We start from the raw sequence: 20,386 nt of genomic DNA on the forward strand, positions 1-20,386 counted from the left end.
TTCGAATGTCATCAAAAAAGTCCTTCCATTGAATATTAGAGAAATCTTCTAGACTTGAATTTCGACACTAAGTTGAAAAAATGTAATATGAACAAATGAACATGCAGAATGTAAATCTACATAAGCACAATCAGGGCTGTGGAGCCTGGCAACAAAATACACGACTCCTCGGTTTATGGCCGACTCTAACTCCGGACACATCAAAATCCCTCCATGTCCACGACTTCGATTCCACAGCCATGTGCATAACACATTTTCACAGCTTACAAGGCGTGCTATAAATGTAATTCAAAATGGAAACTATGTAGTAAAACATAACCAGCCTCATTTTGTGCAACTTCTTATTTGTTAAATTCATATGTGTTATAGGCTGTACCTTAATTATTGTTTTGAATAGTTTAATTTACAAAACACAATTTCATAGATAAGTTGATAAATCAAACTTGTCGGGTTTCGTACTGTACTTCTGAACTAGTCAAGATTAGCATTTTAGCTTGCCAAAATCACCTAGCACCACTATTATTTAATGCACAGAGCAAGTGGTTTCGCATCGGAAAGCTGCTTCCAGAAATCCTTGGTTCACTGTTTTAATCCCACTTAGAAAAGCGTAAAAACTTATTTGGTACATTTGCTATCATTTTAAAGTTATTTTTTGACGTGGAATTGAATCAAAAAACAATTGAAATAACAAGGAATCATGGATTGAGCTGGAATTGGTTTATCTTGGAAGCAAAGACCTTGGTTTTAAAGTTTACTGTACGACCTTTAGGGATTACACAACTGACGGATAATTTAAATCCAGCTAGCAATCAACATGAGTCTTTGAAACAAGTTGGTACAAAAGTAATCAAACTACAAACGCTCATAACTCAATTCCACTCTGCAGCTACTGTGTCGTGCATGCATGGACTCAGAACTGTGAAAAAGATAATTTGGGCCCTGTAGCCTACCAGGCTACCGATGAGATGACTGGGCCTCAAATTAAGACTCTAATAAGAAAAATGCTTTTTACCCAAAAAATACCCGAAGGCTGCTTCAAGTTTCCTGGGCCTTAGAAAGGTTACGGCTTCTCAAAAGCCATTTCGGGCCCGGGTCCAAAATTACTTTCTGGACCCTATCAACGCTGCTGCATGGACTCATGAAAGAATAAGTTAATAGGCTATCCATAGCTTTATCAGCCTTATTTTTTACCAACTTTAAATAGGCCTAAGTAGCCTACAGTCGGTTTAATGACAAAAATCTCTAACTTTGAGCACGATCTTTACTTTTGAGCAATTTGAGCACATTTCAGATTGTGCTGCTAACTTTGATTTCAGATTGTGTAAGTTAACGGGCAAAAATGTATATTTTATAGGTTGACCTGCGCCATTACTGTACTACTTTTTGCCATTAAGACAGCCTACCTGCGGTAAACCAATACGGTACTTTATGTTTTAGCATTGATATTGTAATATTAATCGCATGCCGACAACATTTCCGAAACTTACCTCAGTATAAGAACGACAAGAATCCATCATTAGTATTGTTTTGCTGAATAATGTTGAAGATATGAGTTTTTGAAATGTTTTGCTTGATCTTTGATCTTGAACAGTTTCAGAGATTGAACAACAAACTTTACGATTATGAATCAATTCTTTTTTTTACTCTTCTGCTTTCCGTTGCCTTATAAATAGTTTAAATCTGACCAGTAAACAAAACTTTCCACGTTCAATAGAAATAAATGAATAACTCAATACTGGAATTTTGATGAAAGGGTTGAACAAAAGGACTTCAGCGTGTAGTCTTTACGGTGCTTACGTAAATACGTTAATTGCCAATGGCCCGCTGCCAATTCTGTAACTAAATACTCTTGCTTGAATTCCAATGGTACACATTATGAATAAGATCAATGTTATAGAAAGGAAAAGTTGGATAAGTATATAATTTATTCAGAAATATGATCAAAATTAGTTAAGTTTTGTTTCTAATGAAGCAGGCCTATTTTGCGGTTAAAACAACCAGGCCAGAAAGCCTTTAAAACATACGAAAACTTCAAACTATCAACCTGGGTTGGTTGGCTTGCGCTTGGCGTCGGTGATTCAAAACTTATGGTCTACTAGAAGGCCTGTGCAAAACTTTCATTGATTAGCATTTTAGCTTGCCATAATCGCCTGGCACCTCTATTATTTAACGCACAGAGGTAGTAGTTTCGCGTCGGAAAGCTGCTTCCAAAAATCCTTGGTTCACTGTTTTAGTCCCACTTAGAAAAGCGTAAAAACTTATTTGGTATATTTGCTATCATTTTGAAGTTATTCTTATTAAAAGTTTCTCATGAAGTTAAAAAAAAAGTTTCTCATTAATTAAGATGAGCGAAAACTTAGTTCAACCTACTCGGAATGGTTGCATTTGCAAATATAAGTTATGTCATAGTTTAATTAGTAAAAAGGTTGAGGTTGCTGCACTTGCCATAATCTCTTTCGTAAAGTAACTGTGAAAAACTCATGAAAAATCAAAATGTTTTTTAGGTAGGCTAGAGGTGACATAGGTTTTCGGCGGTTCACAGAACCGAGTGTTTCAATCGCCCAATTGCTATTGGAATGACCCTCCCTCTAAAAATTTTTTTTTTTCCTCCCTCAAAATGTGTTTTGAAGATAAGAATGCCTCAATGACATTTTATTACATAGTAAATGTTTGACTGCATTCAGTAGCTGTAGGCTAAGTTATATTTTTACACAAACTTTATATTTCACAATATTTGCCTTTCAACAGTTGTTTTTGCCCTCTAAAATTTTCTTTCTAACACGTCACAGCGGGATGGTTTCAGGGTTGGAATTTTTCGATAAATGGACAGCATTAAGCCCTAAAATTTTGTTTGTTTTATTATCTTTATCCTGCATTGCGGGAAAGCGGACTTGAGCGCTATACATCGGTGTACGCCTTCCGACGTACACCTGACCCACGCTGCAGCCGACTGCAAGGTCTGTTTCCGGTTGTCTACTCTACTTATGAGTATATGACTTAAATTTGGTACTACCCATTACTCGAAATCGATCACTGGGTAAAGGCAATTATCGTAAAGTTTCTTGCCCAGAGAAACAACAGCAAGTGCGGGTGGCTGGAGTCGAACATGCAGGTTCTCGACTGATGCGAGCCCAACGCGCTAACCACTCGGCCACTGCTGCCGAAGTGGTTAAACCGAAGAAAACACGGGATTGATTGAATCTTTATCCTCGGACTGCAAAAGCTTCTTGCAGTTTGGCAGTTTCGCATGCTTGTGTAGACCCGTAGAGGCTTTGAATCAGAATCACTGACGCAGGCTCGGTTACCGAGATTGACAGAGTGAAGTTACCGATTGTTGAAGTCTTGTTGCTGGGGAATTATTCCATTCATTAGATATGTTCCGTCCATATTGATTGAGTGATTGAATCTTTATCCTTGGACTGGGAAAGCTTCTTGCAGAGCTTAATCCTGGCAGTTTCGCATACTTGTAGAGGCTTTGAATCACTGACGCAGGCCCGGTCACCGAGATTGAGAGAGTGAAGTTTCCGATTGTTGAAGTCTTGTTGCCGGGGAACTATTCCATCCATTAGATGGCGCTGAATGGAGAGCAGTCCTTAACGTGCGTTGCTCAAGCGCACACCCAGAGAGTCGAACCAGCGCCGCTTGATCTTTAAGCTTCTTCGTTCCAGAAGTGACGCGCTAACCAACTGAGCTATCGGGGCGGATGTCGCTATGCATGTCGCTAAACATAGGCTATAGCCTAGGCTATTCTTTGAAATATTCAGATATTCTTTGAAAGTACCGGTAATGAAATGAACGCTGATGCAGCCTATGTCAATTATTCTAAGTTTTACGGTGGCGAAAGCTTTATCAATAAATTATAAAAGTTTCTGAACCCGACTAATTCTATTTACTTATTGTATTCTGCAAAATATTATATTGTGAATTGTGATAGGCCTACCGTATAGGCTACTGTATATTTACATCCATCCCACAGTTTCAAAACGAGTGTGGTTACCAAAACGAGAAAACAAAATCAGAGACTAACATTTGTGAAAAAGAGGAAAAAGCAGCAAGGAAAAAAGCATAGCCTACTCTTCTTCCCTGACAGTTTATGCTCTCATTTCAAATGATGATTTCAAATTGATTTCAAATGATTTCAAAATGATGACTTCTTTGTTATTAAATCTTTGCTCATGTACTAACCTTTACCTTCTCACCAATGGCTGTTTGTTGCCTGCTTTCAAGTTTAACGCTATCTAGAAGCGAAACGTTATACAGTAAGGACAGCGTTCTTTTGTTTATCGTTTTCGTAAACCACACATGCCTTCTCCTCACCACGTAATGCTTGTCTTTCTTAAATCTAAGGCCATGTCCTAGCTTTAACCGATCTATGTTGTCTGTTGCAGTGTTGCTTGATGCAGAATTTTGTCCCCAAATCAGAAAAATTATGATACCGTTGAAGACAAAACTAGAAGTTAAAGAAACTTACTGGTAAGACCTTTCCAAAAAAATTTTGAGTTCATGTTGAAATTAAAAAAAAATGCTTTCAAAACAAGTGAAAGTATTTTTAGGTATTGCAGAAATAAAAACTAACTGAACTGACTTCCTAGAAGACTTGCAAGGCGGTTGTTGGGAAATTTTTTGTTGCATCTGGCAACACCAATCTGGTGCTGTTCTGCTACTGCTGGGCAAGAAAGAGAAAGAGCTAGAGCACCAGAGAAGCTTTCATTTCGTCTACTAGTTTATTAGTTTACTCTGTTGCTAGAATAATACGGTACAATTAAAGAATAAGTTACGAATAAAATAGCAATCTAGATACCACAACAAACAGGAAGCAGCGAAAGACTATATAAGTCATCGAGTTAGTTGGTGAACTAATCCTAAAAATGTTAGTAAGATATTGGGATGTCATAAACAGATTGTAGTAAAAATTCTAGGTACGCCGTAGTTGAAATGCTTTTGAAAACATTCATATTTAGCCTACCGGTACCAGATTAGAAAAGGTCCAAAAATTATAGTTTTAATATTCCTAAACTTGATAGTTGAGCCAAGGCATAAAAATCCTAAAACTTCAATAAGTGAGACTATTTTGTAAAGCTGTTAAAACAATGAAGGCTATTAATAGTACAAAAGTGCTCAATGCTAAGCAAAAAAGCAGAGCAAATTAAATCAAATATAGTTATTATATACTATCTAAACCCTTGACAGCCTGTTTCACCTAAATAAATCATCAGAACGTTCTTATTCAAATAGATTCTATTTGTATTCTAATTCACCACATTTCTAAACACCACAAAAATCTGCTTTTTCAGTCTTAAGTTGTTTGTCAATAATCTAACATGACCTATAATACAACATGGAGTTTATGAAGCCATATCCTTCTGGTGGGCCTTCAGACAAGAGGACACAAGGTATGATAAATCTTTCGCAAAAGAAAGACATGCCTTACAAATGTACAATTGTACATACCACTAAGTTGCCTATTATAGCTAAGGCAATCTTTATGTTCACATTAATGTTTTGTGTTTTTATAGTATGGTATGTACTATGTACCGTATGTATATACATTGTTTTGGATGCGGTACGGTATCAATAGAAAATCCAATGCCCTGTTTAAAAGTTCCTAAATGTATAAAAATACAAAATGGCTTTCTTTTGTAGTAAACCTCATACCATGTTAATGTCATGCACGCCTCTAAGCTCCCAGAAACCATCGTGGCCATAGCTACTGAAAAGTCGTTAAATGGCCTCCAAATCTACTGTGCCAACAGGCCGTGTTTGGTCGCCAGCTTCCACGAGACAACATTTCTCTGATCCGTTTGAATTTCAAACTTTTACCTCTGTTCATATTTATGCGTGAAACTTTATTCTCTTCACTCTAATTTGCAACTTTTCTTCACAAACAAGGCAAAGCTTCTCACAAGCCGATGAGAAATATTGTTGATAAAAGTTTCACAATAAGTCTGAGCATCAACCTAGAAAAATTTGTAGATTAGCACTGAACCTGCTTGGGAAGCAGAACTTTTAAATACAACTGCAAATATGTTTCAGGCTTGTTTGTGCTGTTACATGAATAAGTGCATAAACACGATATTAATTTACAAATTTTTGAAAATACAAATTTTTAACCAATTTTTTATTTTGGCTGCCGAGCGCGAGATCTGATCACCAGAAAGAAGCTCTGGTAGGCCATGCTTGATCACCAGAAAAATAAAGTCTGAGCTTAGAGGCCTAATTCATGATCTTCTATAATCTATATATATTTGCTTTTCTTGCAATGAGACAATGAAAAAAGAAATTGTGACATTCAGTAGGCTGCTTAATGCATGATTGGCTAATTTCGTCACCTTCTTGTGTTCCAGGTTCAGGTGACAATAAACCTAAACCAAAAAAAGGTGAACAGAAAGCACCTCCGAAATCAAAATATATTGTTGGTGGAATAGCATTTCTTATTGTCACAGCATGCATGATTGCTGTTATTGGTAAATGCTATTTTCTTTTGAAATATTTATTTTGATTACCAAAAGCTGAATTTATGAGTAGGAAATTATCTCTCTATCTCTCCTTTTTTATCTGCAGCCCATTTTTTCTGTTGTAGTCATGTATTTCAACAACAGCATACGTAGATCTACTTCAGTTGCAAATTTGTACAAGCTTGGTGTAAAAATTTAAATATTGCAGCTCACATCATGTTTCAAGTGACAGAACTTTGGCTGTTGTACATTATGTACAGTGATAAGAAAACAAATCATTTTTTTTCTAAAGTCTAAACCTGAAAAATGTTTGGCCAAGCTATCACTCAACAACAGTATTTCAGTAAAATTTTATATTGCAGAACCTCGGTTTTTGTCCATTAAAATTTTTGAGGTTTAGACTTTTAGCTAAAAAAAATATTGATTTGTTTTCTTTCTGATTCCTTCTGTATTAGGTAGATCACCCATTTGAGGAAGTGTCTTAGTAACAGATCGCCTTTTCCAGTTAGCTTTTCCCACTTTTAATTGTCTACTGATAAGTATGTTTCGAAGAACAATGGAATCAGTTTAAAGCTTGATTTGCCAGGATTGATCTCTAAGTGGTCAAAACTGGTTTTGACCACTAAGCGGTTTAAACCTGGTTTTAACCAGTGAAAACTAGGTTTAAACCGGTCAAAACCCAGAAAAATATTTTTATGTAGTGCATGGTCGGCTACCTGGGCTATGGGCTATTTAGGAAATATAAAAGCAGTTGTGAGTTGTGACCATTTTGATATGCAGGCCTCGAAATAGCTGGCGGCCATGGCCGCCTGAACTTTCATTAATGGCCGCCAATACCGACCTGTCAGGCAAAATTTGATGGCAAATGTTTTTCATAAAAAAAAATTTGTTGGAATAAATTCTTGTACTTCAGTTGGCTGTGCAAATTGTTCATCGTTCTACCAAGCATTTTTTGGTTCATCAGAAACTTATTTTTAGAATTTGAATTTTCTCAATAATTTAAATACCCGTATTTTACGGACCATAAGGCGCAATTTAAATCTTTTTTTTCCTCATAAATTGATCGTGCGTCTTATAAGCCGGTGCGCCTAATGTATGGATCAAGTAGTGCTTTATTGCCTACACTCAAAACCAGTACCGATACTATTATTATATAAATAAACCACCGTCTTACACAAACAATAAACTACTGTAAAAGCAACTAGCAACTGTGATATTCACTAGGCCCATTTTTTCTTTTGTACTATTGTGACTTGCTTACATTTATTACGCATTTTTGTTTAATGAGCTTTATACGATAACCCATACTCCTTAAAATACGTTAAGTTCTATAGCCCAGTGCACCTTATGTCTGAACAAAAAACTAATCAAAGCAATTTATTGACAGTGCGCCTTATAATCGGATGCGCTTTATGGTCGTAAAATACGGTAACCAACTGATTGAAATATCAAAAATAAGCAGAGAAATTGATATTTTTTGTTCCAAATCCAGCATTTTGGTTATTGTTGATAAAAACAAAATATAGTTGAACATCATTACTAAACATGGAGGCAGGCCCGGATTTAGGGGGGGGCAGAGGGGGCAGTTGCCCCGGGCCCCCCGACTCTTGAAGGGCCTCCCTATGTGAAAAAAAAATGTGATTTTGTGTTATTGTTTTCCTTTTGGCCTTTAAAGTTTCTGAAAAATGCTGTGCAATACTGGACTGATGCTACTGTAGACGTAGAGATGGTTTTTCGCGCCGTAGGCGCGAAAAATTTTTTTGCATGGGGACCCCCCGATCTAAAAGTGCCCCGGGCCCCCCATCAGATAAATCCGGCCCTGCATGGAGGGTAATATTTGTAATTCAATTGAAAAGCAACTTGATTTATACACTAAAGGGGTTTTGACCAGTAATAGGTGGTCAAAACTGCCCGGTTTATACCAGGTTTTAACCGGGCGGTAACCGATCAACCCTGTGATTTGCAATGTCTTTATCAAAAAAAGATTTTAAATCAATCAATTTGTTGAAAAATGCAAGCTCGTATAGCTTTGCTTAAACAAACTTTTTAAAGATAGTTCTGTATAAATCCGTATTTTTTTATTAACCTAATACCGTAATAGTCTACTATTAACATTACCAGTAGCCTAGATTAGATAATTTACAAAGTTACAACATCAATGTATCTTGTTTTCAAAGTTGCTTTTGGAGGCAGCTCACAAGATTACGATGTGTCACAAGTTTTGTTCAGTGGACAACTTCAGTTTGAAGAACTTAACAACGCGTATATTTCTAATGCCGCTGGGGTCACCAGTGTAGATTCTCCTGGAGGACAGGACATCGTTAATAATGTGAAACCGAAGGTGCATAGTTTCTCATTTCTTATGACAAACTGTGACATAGGTTTTATTTCAGAAATGTGTTTACAGATGTGAGAAATAAAAAATGAACTATTGGCGCCTATTTAACTTTGTGTTGGTAAAAGTTAGAGATTTAGTTTCGCTACACTAGCGATGTCCCTGATAATGTAAGCGATATTCCTGAACAGTGCAATTTCAACAACAGGCTCAAGAAACAACCAGGACGTCTCGCGTCATTTAGTTTGACATCATTCAGCCACCGTGGCATTCGGGTACGGTAGCACACAGATCGTGTCATTCGAACCGCGTCATAGACCTTCTTCGTAATATTGAAGAAGATTTCTTTGCATTGTACAGTTGTTAGGTGTAACCATAGTTTTATTTTCCAGATGATTCAAGCGTATGCCGATGAAGGTATAGAAGTAGAGGATGTTGTTTTCACCGCACTTTTTCCAACTCCTCCATTCACTACACGTCGAAACGAGTTGGTCTCTCCCCGTTCTGTGGACGTGCCAGGACTGATCAAAGGCAGGGCTTTTGATAAGACATCGTTTAAGTATACTGAAAAGCAGGTACGTATGTGCAACAAGCCCCATCTAAACTCCCTGGTGATAAGTGATTGGCATTTGGATGCGAATTTAAGTTAAACCATTTGTTCAATTTTTTATTTGTCAATGAAAATACAAGCTCAATCAGCATGCAAAAAGTAATGTGCCTTATTTTAGAACTTTGTTTGGCTTCGAGAAATATTTCTTCTCCAATGGGAAATTGCTTTCTTTAAATTTGGGGGTATTTTGCTACCAGGCGGTTAAGTTCATTCGATCGACCTTTGCTTTTGATTTTACGTTATTTTACAGTACAGAGACGTTAGGTTCATCAACGCACGATACGAAGTTATAGCGAAACCTTCAGCCAACTCTGCTGTTATCGGAAGTGCCGCCCAAAGACATTGGCCCCCGTTGGCGGATTATGTCGAATCCAGTCTGGCATCTCAAGGCGTCAAGTCACGTATCAATTCCATGGACCGTGAGTCTTCAGCTAACCACATGACCTTTCTGAATATTCGTCTGGTTTTTGTTGTTCCAAAAACCAGATTTATTGAACCCAATTTTGGTATTTTCTAGATCCGATACCATAACAAAAAAACGCTTTATCATTTGGAAAATGAAACCAAGAGTTGTGCACTGTGCAGTGATTCAGTGATTAGCGACCACTTGAAGTCACATTTTTCCAACAAATCCATGTCGAGACATGTTCAAGTAATATTTCATAATCACACGAAATTATCACACTTTACAACTATCGACTCTTTTACATTTTTGTGAGTGTTCCGTTTACTGTTATTGCAGCTTCCACAAGCTTTTTGACAGCGGTGCAAAATCAAATAAAGACAGCCCCTAATGCCGTCGTTGCAAGAAGACCGCGAAAGAAAGTTCCAGGTGTGATGTGTTCCCATCTAGCAAGATTAGTCATTCTCATATTAACTCTTTCGTGCCCAGCGATTTTGCACGGTTTGACTGCAAAACCCAGGCATTTTTGCTATTTTTTCTCTAATTTTAACGAGTTGACACGCGTGACACCGATTGTGTATTTTGACATGGAATATCTCATTAGAAAGATAATTTCAAGTTCTGACTATAAATGTTAAAACCTACTTTCCTAATACAACATATTTGAAGATCCAGTATTTTTAAAATGTGTACTTTTTTAACTTTTTTTTTGTTAAAAATTTTGTGAAAATGAAGCATCTTACAAAAAAAAATACTCCCACCTTTTCTGTAGAACCTAAACAGATTTTTTTTCTTCAGTGGACTTCCTAATGATATGAAGTGTCAAGGAAAAATCAAACATGCCTTGTTCCTTTTCTTTTTCTTTTAACTGTTGGATAAAGTAACCACACTTTGTCAAATTTGAGCAATTTTTTTTTTGAAAAACACGAGAATATCAATAAAATAAGCGTTTTACAAGGGACCAGTAAATTTATAGATATTCTACTATGAAGACAAAGTTTTATATCACGCATCAAACAGCATCATTTTAAAATGATGCTGGACGTTTCGCATTAAACCGCAAATCATTTTAAAATGATGCTGGGCGCGAAAGAGTTAATTCAACCTCTTCATACTTCTAATGTTACCAACTTCATACGTCTAATCAATGTAAAAACAACAGTTTTGTTATCAGGAGCGATCGTGAATATTAGCTTAACGAGGGCACTGCACAAGTGCAGAGTCCTTCTAACGAGAGAGTGAGAGAAAAAGCACTGCACCGAAAACTTTCGATGTATATATAATTTTAACTATTTGTAACAGTTTGATTTTGCATTTAAAGCTTTTTTGTATATCTAAACTGAAAAACAACCCAACACCTGGTTATCTTGGATAGTATCACACATCTTCAGTAAAGCAGAAATGTCACGATTTCTTTCTATCTCTTACCAGGAAAAAGACTTGGAAAGGTTCAATGACGTAGTTTAATGGGTCAACCGAAAAGAAGTCAATTAAATGTCGAATAATTCTACTAGCGAAATGATAATCTGACTTCTTGAAGAACTTTAACGAACGGCTTCTCAAATAACTCTAATTTCTGCATCAACTACCAATCTACAACTCATAGCACAACTCTCATAACCAACTCAATAATAATCATCATAATAATCACCATAATAATAATCTCAAAATCTCAGAATAATAATTACACAAACTACACCACTATTTATAGTTGGCTGTTCAGTCCAGTAACTTCGAGAAGGTTACATCATAAAGAACCATCGTTCGGTCACGTAGCATTTAAATGTAAACAACAGAAGTCCCTAGAAGGTCACGTAGGGAAAATGATTCCAGAAAACACGTTACATAATACAGATTTCGTCATCAGAGGTTACTTCAGGTCATAACCGATAATAACACAACGCACCAGAATTCCATAATGAAAACAACACGCTTGTTGAAGATACCAAGCAAGCCATCGCGAGGCATTGCACCTTGATTGTGACAAGAAACATAACCTTTATTTCATTTACGCAGTGGACTGTGATTGCCAAGCTGTTGCCAGCACGTACCCTGTCGGTTCAATAGTTTGTAGATGCCCAGAAAGCTGCCACGAGGTGGAAGCTTTGAATGTTTTGGGTGGTCACAATGGGATCTTCAGCTCATTCACTCATATCTGCAAAACCGCTTACTACCAAAGCATTATCCCTGTGAGTTGCTTTTACTGGTTCAATGTAAGACTTTCACAATATCCAAAATAAAATATATGTTGGAATAGATTCATGTGGTGGCTTGTATTTGCTGAGTGTGAAATCCGCAAGGGTTTATTTTCATCATTCCACCAAGTTTCATAACAGATTTGATAAGTTTTAAGACAGTTTCTATCACTCAAAAACTTCAGTCAAGTAGTAGAGACCAGCGTCTAAGTTTTATACGACACTTTTTACGAAGTTAGCTGCTTGTAACATTCATTTCACTGCATTATTGAGTGCAGTTAAATATATCGTGATATGCTTTAGTTTTCATACTTTGACTCAGTTTATGTTTCCCAGCAAGAATGAGACAGGGGTGGGTAGCTTTCACCAGAAGGGTTTATGTGGAAGTCCCGATCACTTTGTTGTTCCAGTTTGTATGAAATGTATCTTTGATTGAATCGCAGCGACAAGGCGGTGACGTCACCATCATAAACATCGGCGAGGTCGATGAAGTTGAGGCAGGTCCCGAAAAAAAGAAGATTGTGCCTGACGCTGTTGTATGGAGGGACAATGCCGTGAAACTCAAAGGTATCAGGCACTTACGTTTGAGTCTACTTTTTGTTGTTGTGAGTGCGCCTTTAGACAGAGAAACTTGTTTGGGTTTAGGAGAAAGAATCAGAATGATTTCACTGATTTGGAAGGTAAACGCACAAGGCCTAATAAGAGAGAGAGATTATATTAATCTTTCACAAATACAAGTAAAAAAAATCAGCAATAGAAAAGATTGGCAGTACCGAGTAAGGTTCACGAAGCAATTAGTTTGACTGTCAGCGTATTAAGATGGAGCTGTTTTGCAAAAGACTGAATGCTCGCCAGCAGGTTACAATGACTCCTACCTCCACACAACACGATTACACAGTCAATGTTGCTTCTTTACGTCTTTCTGGCTGTTTACATATGACGCAGAAACTTAAGCGATTTGTTGCTATATAAAATTATTAATTTTTAGGGTTTTCTCAGAGTTACAGTTAAGATATCATTTCATGCAATAGTTTGTGATAAATTTTTATCAAACTCATCATTTGTTTCATTCAGTTGCTCGGACGATCATCGCTCCGACGACACCCACTGCTGCTTCTCTAGAGTCAGCGACTCCAATAGCTCAAAGTCGTTCGTCAACTCCCCCGTCTGCCACCCGAACTCCGATAAGAACTCTTCCTGCGACTCAGGGTCCAGGAGGAGGTCCCGTTGGCTTGCAGCCCACCCAGCCATTTGGGACTCCAGTTTCTCTCGATCCAGTTTCTACTGCTGCCACCGTCGGCCCATTTGTGTCCAAACCCACTGAAAGAACTGACGAGTTCCTTCTGACATCAAGATCCCATCCCTTCCTCCCCACAACAACCTCCGCGCCACCTGGGCAACCGACTTCTCGTGGATCCTCAGGAGGACTTCCGAGTGATAGGCCAGGTGGTGGTCTTTCGCCTGATCTTACAAATCCTCCTAGGAACAGACGAACAACCACTGCTCCTCCTCCTCCTGCATTGTATCCTCATCCCACCACCAAATACGACACCCCTGAGAAGTGCTTGTTCACTGTCATTGTGCGCTATAGAAATTTCAACTACTGGTTTGCTACGTGGACGTAAGTACTCGCCATGCTAGACTTATTACCATTTTTTTCATAATTTCATTTCTTTTTTGATACTGGCCTTTACATTTTTACTGTCCATATATCTATTCTTTTGCACTTTAAAAATAAACGATTGCTTTTGACTTTTTGTAAATGCAATTTCAAGTGTATCATGTGGAAGCTAATGAAAAACTTCATTCTGTACGTCGTGACGTATGTTTTCTTCGTACGTCCTTTTAACAAGTTTTATCTACAATTATAAGCAGTTAGAATATTTAACATTTTTGTTTATTTATTGCTTAATTTGTATCTTATTAATAAGAAAATATTATACAGGTCTTGGCTGAGAGATCAGGCTCATCCAAAATATATCGAATTTACTGGTCTCGTTGCTCAGAGGGTAAGGACTGGCAATATTCTACATTTGTGTCCAGCATATTGTGTGTACATTTGTGTCCATTGAAACAAATGCATACTTTTGTAAAGATCTTCTATAAAAGCATAGGAAACGTATATCAGCGCTTTACGTTTGGAGACTTTTATATGAAGAAAGCAGATTGTTTCACTAGACTACAAAATTAATTTATTGTCTACCTGCTGACACAGCCCGATGTGAGCTCAGGCCAGTTTGTCGCAACTTTCTTCATTGACTTCAAGTTTCTTTTATTGTGTCTAACTCTAAAGTTTGTGTCTTAATTATCTTGATGTTTAAAATACCACCAGCTTCATGAGTTAGTGAATAGAATGCCCATCTCTGACGTGGTTTCGACATCCTGTTGTATACTAAAGCCCGTATAGAAATGGTGCTGAATCTCATAAGTGCTCAGCAATAATGGAATGGGTTCAGGTAAGCAATGCACCCTACTCGCCTGCACCTCTGTCCTACTTCGATTCTTGCAGCGTGCTGAAAGCACCTCATGTTTGCAATGATTGCTGCGCTAAGTAACATCATCTTGTACCGTTATTATCAAATTGTTACATCATTATCACAGTATCAGTGTTACAGCCGTTCTGTCTCTCGGTCGACCGGCATTGGAGCCCAACCATCTTTTCCATTCCAATTTCACTGCTACCGCAAGAGAGCACCCCTATCGCCTGAATCCATTCGTGCCAGCCGATCAGTTTCTGATCAACAAAGCTGATGGACAAAACATCTCTGCGCCTAATTGGGCGGACCATAAATGGAATTCTCAATGCAAGTGAAACACCACCAGACTTCATTCGTTCATCTCCGATGCTGACACTCGCCCACCAACCGGGCACTACAAAGACAGGCATGGGTGCGTCTCAACCGTCTCCCTAAGGGTGCTGGTCTTTTCCGCTCAACCATGCACCACTGGGGAATGGCTTCTTTGCTTGTGAACGTGGTGCTGAGGAACAGAAGGCAGACCACATCATTAACGATTGCACCATCTTCAATGGAGTTTAAGGTCTGCGTGTCTTGGATGATGAAACAAAACACTGGCTGCTCTCTAGTAGCCTTCGAGCTTAGTCCGGAAATATCGTGAATCTAAGGTGGTAAAAGGATAGACCCTCAGCACAAACGAAGACGAGTCCTTCAGTTTTTGGATAAATCATCAAGTCAGTGTTACATTTCGAATTAATCTTTCAGTGGGGAGATTCGGCTGCCGAGATCGGTCTAAAAATTGATGAGATCCTCATCCCGGAGATTGTGGACACGCGCTGGAGCATCAATGGGATCGGATTGCGGATTTGCTTTATGGGAGATCTTACCACCAACGCCCGAGTGAGCTTTGATTGGTGTATTTTGTTGTGCAATACCGCAACATTGCAACAACATAACAGTAAAGTGACAAAGCACGCAAAAGAATCATACTTTAAACAGTTGATTGGTGGTGCAGAACTTCAAACTTGTGAATGGCAGCTTCGAGCTACCATGAGCAACATTTTACTCGCAATGATATTTTAACAAAATAGATAATAATATCAAATAAAGGTACACTGCATCTTTTAAAGCTAATGATAACTGGATACTGGATAGGCTACTGAGCGTCCATTTCAAGATTTCCCCCCACAGAAGTATAACTAATTAACTATGCGTATTAGGGTGTCCCACTTTTAGGCGACTTTTCAAGAAAATTAGGTTCGGGTCAAATTCTGACTGGATTTTCGTCACTGACTTCAAAAACGACGTTACTTTTTTATTATGACGTCATCTTGATGTGCTAGCTAGCGGATTTTTGCTATTTTGGCCTTATCACGAATATGGTAAGAGCTAGAGAGTTGGAACTTGCGCCAAAGTGACCAAAAGGGACGATTTCCTATTTGTTGTCAATACAATATGAAACGCTAACTGCAACAGAAAAGGGGTTATTTTGAAAAAAACATGTTTTTGCTCATTTTTGGACAAAAAAATGAGAAAAATGAGAAACAATTTTGCTTGGGTTTTGCTACAGTGATGCTTTTATTTCGATTGTTAAGCTGAGCCACCTTGTTTGACAATTAAGTACAGTGGTAGTAGCTAGTGTAGTAGTGGTACACACTCTTGAATGTCTCTTCCATGTTAATGAGATTTATTTTACACACGCAAAAAGCTTTTTGGAAGGCAAAGTGAAAGGCCCTAATGCATACGAAGATGGTGGTTTGGTCAACATAATTAAGAAAATACCAAAACTTAAGCCCCAACATCTGAAAATCCGACAAGATTGTAAAGTTTCCATCACAGCTATAGCTGCAAATCATTTGAAAGCCAAGATCTTATGGTTTTCTGAGCACAAGAAAGAAGCTAAAGATTCATCTTTTCAGAACGACCATATATGTGTCTTCTTGCTCTGGCAGCTCATTTAGTGATGGATGTTCCAGGAAATTTGAAACCCCTACTTTTTTATCGTCAAGAAAGCGTGTCCCATGCGCGTTGGATAACAACAGCGAGTGGTCACTTAAGAATGCTGATTTTTGGGTAATGTGTTGAGCTTCAGGATATCCCCAAACTTCAACGTATGGTTTCTTTCATTGTTTGTGTTTATTTGCCAGCATTTTTAGTCATCCATCTTAAACCTTCCGCTGCTGAAGGCCCCTCAATTGCACTGTTTACAAGAGATTTATTACTTGCATATAAATTTGTTGATGAACCAGTATTCAACCCTGTTCTGAACATTTCGTTAAGCATGCATCCCAATGGTTCAGCCCTAAAAACGTTGCTTTAAGTTCTCACGCTGAAGCTCCGCCTTTTGCTGCTGATGCGGCAAGATAGAAAAGTTTTCCAAGAAACGTTGATATCGAGCAGACGCTTTTGAAGCGTGGCGACTTACGTGATTTCTTCTCTGAAGAAAGTAAGATGGCTCCATGCATTGCATGTTTTTCATCTCCATCAGTGTTTTGGCGTATGATCAACAACAACAGTCGAGCGCTTCATTGGTAGACTGAAACCCGTTGTGAACGGCTTGATTCGTGATGACCAAGATGATTTGGCTAAAACAGACTTGCTCATTTGTGCTGCTTTGCACAGTGTGATAAATAATCCCATTGAACTGTGTTGTGTTGTTGAATGGTGGTTTTATTTGGTAGATCTTTGAACGAAATGATCAAGGGTTTAAAGTTAGCTAGTATTAGTAATTGCAACATGCATGTAAAAATCAATGCTGAGGTAATTAATTGTAACTACAATATGCTAGACTACTAGGCCTACCACTGTACTTAATTGTTAAACAATGTGGCGCAGCACAGCAACTTAACAACCGAAATAAAAGCATCACTGTAGCAAAATTGCCGTGTTTTCATTTTTTTGTCCAAAATGAGCAAAAACATGTTTTTTTCAAAAAACTCCTTTTCTGTTGCAGTTAGCGTTTCATATTGTGTTGACAACAAATAGGAAATCGTCCCTTTTGGTCATTTTGGCGTAAGTTCCAACGCTCTAGCTCTTGCCATATTCGTAATAAGGCCAAAATAGCAAAAATCCGCTAGCTGGCACATCAAGATGACGTCATAATAAAAAAATAACGTCATTTTTGAAATCAGTGACGAAAATCCAGTCAGAATTTGACTCGAACCTAATTTTCCTGAAAAGTCGCCTAAAAGTGGGACACCCTAATGCTTATGGCTTATTATGTTTGCGTTTGAACTGATGTTCGCAAATTGTAGTTTTGCCTACGATTAATCATTGTCACGCATTGAAATATTCTTTCTAGTACGTTACCCATCGCAGCTTGTACGGTAATTCTACGTTGAAGTATCAAATATATACGTTTGCTTTTTAAATGCTTAAAGTCTTTAAAACATATTTAAATGATAAAACGTTAGTTTGATATACCAAACTCTCTTTGCTAACTTTTACTGAAACCTTCAGATTGTACTGACCGAGGAGGCAGATCGTCGTGGTTCGATGCCCGAACGACTCTTGGCTGGAGCTGCAAACTATCGGCTCAAGTCGTCCGATGAGAACCCTGTCGATTTCGCCGAATTGTATGGCTTCCGGTGTAAGTAATAACTGTAAAAACTATTTACTGATTTTTAGTAGACGCGTTAGTGTTCTATTATCCCCTTATTGAGCTGATGGATCAGTTTATGAAAGGCTGTGCATTTTATGCAGTTTATTTCCGTTTATTGCACCTGTAAAAAGTTTTATATGGTCACAACAACATTTTCTTAACATAGTTTTCTTGCCTTCTCATCAGCTTGATTTTAATTTTCAACCATCAGGCATAAGCGCTGATGCGACAGAAAAATGATGTTAGGCTACCCGCCGGTAACGGTAAACTCTTTCTTGGGCCCCTACAAAGTTCTTTGATGCGATATTTACATTTTAGATTCCACCGCCCTGATGAACGAAATGAACAAAATCGAAGGTCAGGGCTAACTGCAAAGAATTCTTTTGGGAATGTTTTCCGCTCGACAAAAAGTTATTCTGCCATGCACGCTGTAACTTAGTCTCTACCCTTTTTTGCGTGGCACGGGAGTTCATTGCTACAAGCTAGGATATTTTCACACTCACAAAGTGCATTTGCCCATAAATGACACCAATATTGTGAAGTAGCTTACAGATGCACCACGCTAATCTCTTGTTCCAATTGCCGTTTAACCAGACTTGCCTATTCTCGTTAAACAAGATTTTTAACAAATTATAAGCTAGCCTATGGTGTGATATTTACAATCTTTGTACCATGAAACGTCTAGCCTATTTATGGATTCAGTAGAGGAACGTTCAAATATTACGTAACTCCTTCGAGGGGGAGGGGGGGTTATTCAAAGCGTTACGTTATTGTCACATCTGGGGGGATTCAAGCAAAACGTTACGTAACGCTTTCGAGTACGGAATGGTAGTTTTTTGTGCTGAATTTGTAGTGAAAAAGCGTTACATGGGGGAGGGGGGGGGGGTCAAGAATTCGGGAAAAAAGCGTTACATAATATTTGAACGTTCTCTAGCCTAAGTCTGACTGCATTGCCATTATGATAGATAGGCCTAGACTAGTTTTGCCTCTAAGCATAGCCGTACGAGCCAGGGGGGGCAGCCGCTCCCCTGTTGTTTCAAAACGTCGCGAATTCGGGCAAAATCTTGCAATTATTAGGGCAAAAATTGCTATATGAAAAGCTACAAAATTGCATGAATTAAGAAAAACTATAAATTAATATCTTTTACCTATCAAACTAAGTACAGCCTCTTATTTGCACAAGAAATGTGCCGCAAAATCTTCATTTGGCCACACAATATTGATGTATTGTATTGCATGGTGATCAAACTGTAGTACGAAACGCATTTAACCAACAGCATCATGCCAATTTGGGCAGCCACCAAAATATGTCTCTAATACTTTTGTGAAACTGCTCAAATCAAAACGCAAAATTTGCTATAGTATATAAGCTAATTTTATTAATTTTCACAAATGCATCGTGTTGATTTGGGCAGCTCAAAACATAAAATTATTTGATGAAACTGATTAGTCTGTTTATGCAACTGCCCAAATTAGCGTGAGGCAGTTTCCCCAAAATGAACAAAGTCATTAATTTAAGGCAGTGGCTTTTTCGTGAACAACCACAGTAATGTAGGTTATATATGATATCGGTCATATAGTGTTTCAGATTGAAAGACTGGAGCCGGTTAAATAGTGTTTCAGATTAAAAGACCAGAGCTGGTTAAATAGTGTTTTAGATTAAAAGACCGAAGCCGGTTAAATAGTGTTTCAGATTAAAAGGCCGGCGCCGGTCAAATAGCCACTGCCTTAATTTTTCCCTTTTACATAACTGTATCGTTTAGATTTGGGCAACAAAAAAATATGAAATTATCTGATCATAGTCTATTTATAAAACTGCCCAATTGGCATGATACAGTTGCCTCGCATCAAAATTGACAAAGTCTTTAATTTTTTTCATAATATCCATAAATGCATCATCTTGATTTGGGCGACTACAAAATATGAATTTATATAAATCTGGTGAACACTTTTATAAAACAATTCGGGTGGAAAGGTTACAGTACTTTTTCAACCATAAACAGACATACCGTAGCTATTAGCTAAGCAACACCACAACATTTAACAAAAAAATGTTATAGCCTACCTGTTAAAAGTAATGTTAAGGTGTAGCTTTGGCACGTGTGTGACGTCACGATATTGAGAATGATGCTTTCAGTCTATGCCTCTAAAACAAAGTTTGCCTAATTTTAAATGAAATATGCAAAGAGCGAGTTTTGCCATTAGGGGGAAGGTGGGGTTAGTTGAGTCATGTTTCAGATTTTTCCTTATAATTTTTTACCTATTGTAGATACACCTATCAAAGTCTAAGTGAAACAAAGGTAATGAAGTATGCTTGCTACTACCCATTTA

General features: G+C 37.9%; 1 protein-coding gene across 1 annotated transcript; it reads left to right on the forward strand.

Moving 5' to 3' along the window:
- The first annotated feature begins 5,292 nt into the window (after window positions 1-5,292).
- LOC145785762 (uncharacterized) lies at window positions 5,293-18,740 on the forward strand. The gene is made up of 13 exons (XM_082597470.1): window positions 5,293-5,393; window positions 6,345-6,464; window positions 8,633-8,796; window positions 9,183-9,365; window positions 9,651-9,819; window positions 10,143-10,232; window positions 11,820-11,992; window positions 12,442-12,565; window positions 13,073-13,619; window positions 13,944-14,007; window positions 15,220-15,354; window positions 17,914-18,043; window positions 18,374-18,740. The coding sequence occupies exons 1-13, from the start codon at window positions 5,339-5,341 to the stop codon at window positions 18,421-18,423; spliced, it is 2,004 nt and encodes a 667-aa protein (XP_082453596.1). The 5' UTR covers window positions 5,293-5,338; the 3' UTR covers window positions 18,424-18,740.
- Window positions 18,741-20,386: the final 1,646 nt, after the last annotated feature.

This window comes from Aplidium turbinatum, chromosome 16 (genome assembly GCF_918807975.1).
Source record: "Aplidium turbinatum chromosome 16, kaAplTurb1.1, whole genome shotgun sequence".
NCBI lineage: Eukaryota > Metazoa > Chordata > Ascidiacea > Aplousobranchia > Polyclinidae > Aplidium > Aplidium turbinatum.

Bases quoted from the DNA above. Each gene is read 5' to 3' on its own strand.
- LOC145785762 (XM_082597470.1), top strand. From the start codon at position 5,339: ATGGAGTTTATGAAGCCATATCCTTCTGGTGGGCCTTCAGACAAGAGG. The intron at 9,366-9,650 runs GTACGTATGTGC...GTTATTTTACAG, and splicing joins TTAAGTATACTGAAAAGCAG to TACAGAGACGTTAGGTTCAT. The intron at 12,566-13,072 runs GTATCAGGCACT...TGTTTCATTCAG, and splicing joins CAATGCCGTGAAACTCAAAG to TTGCTCGGACGATCATCGCT.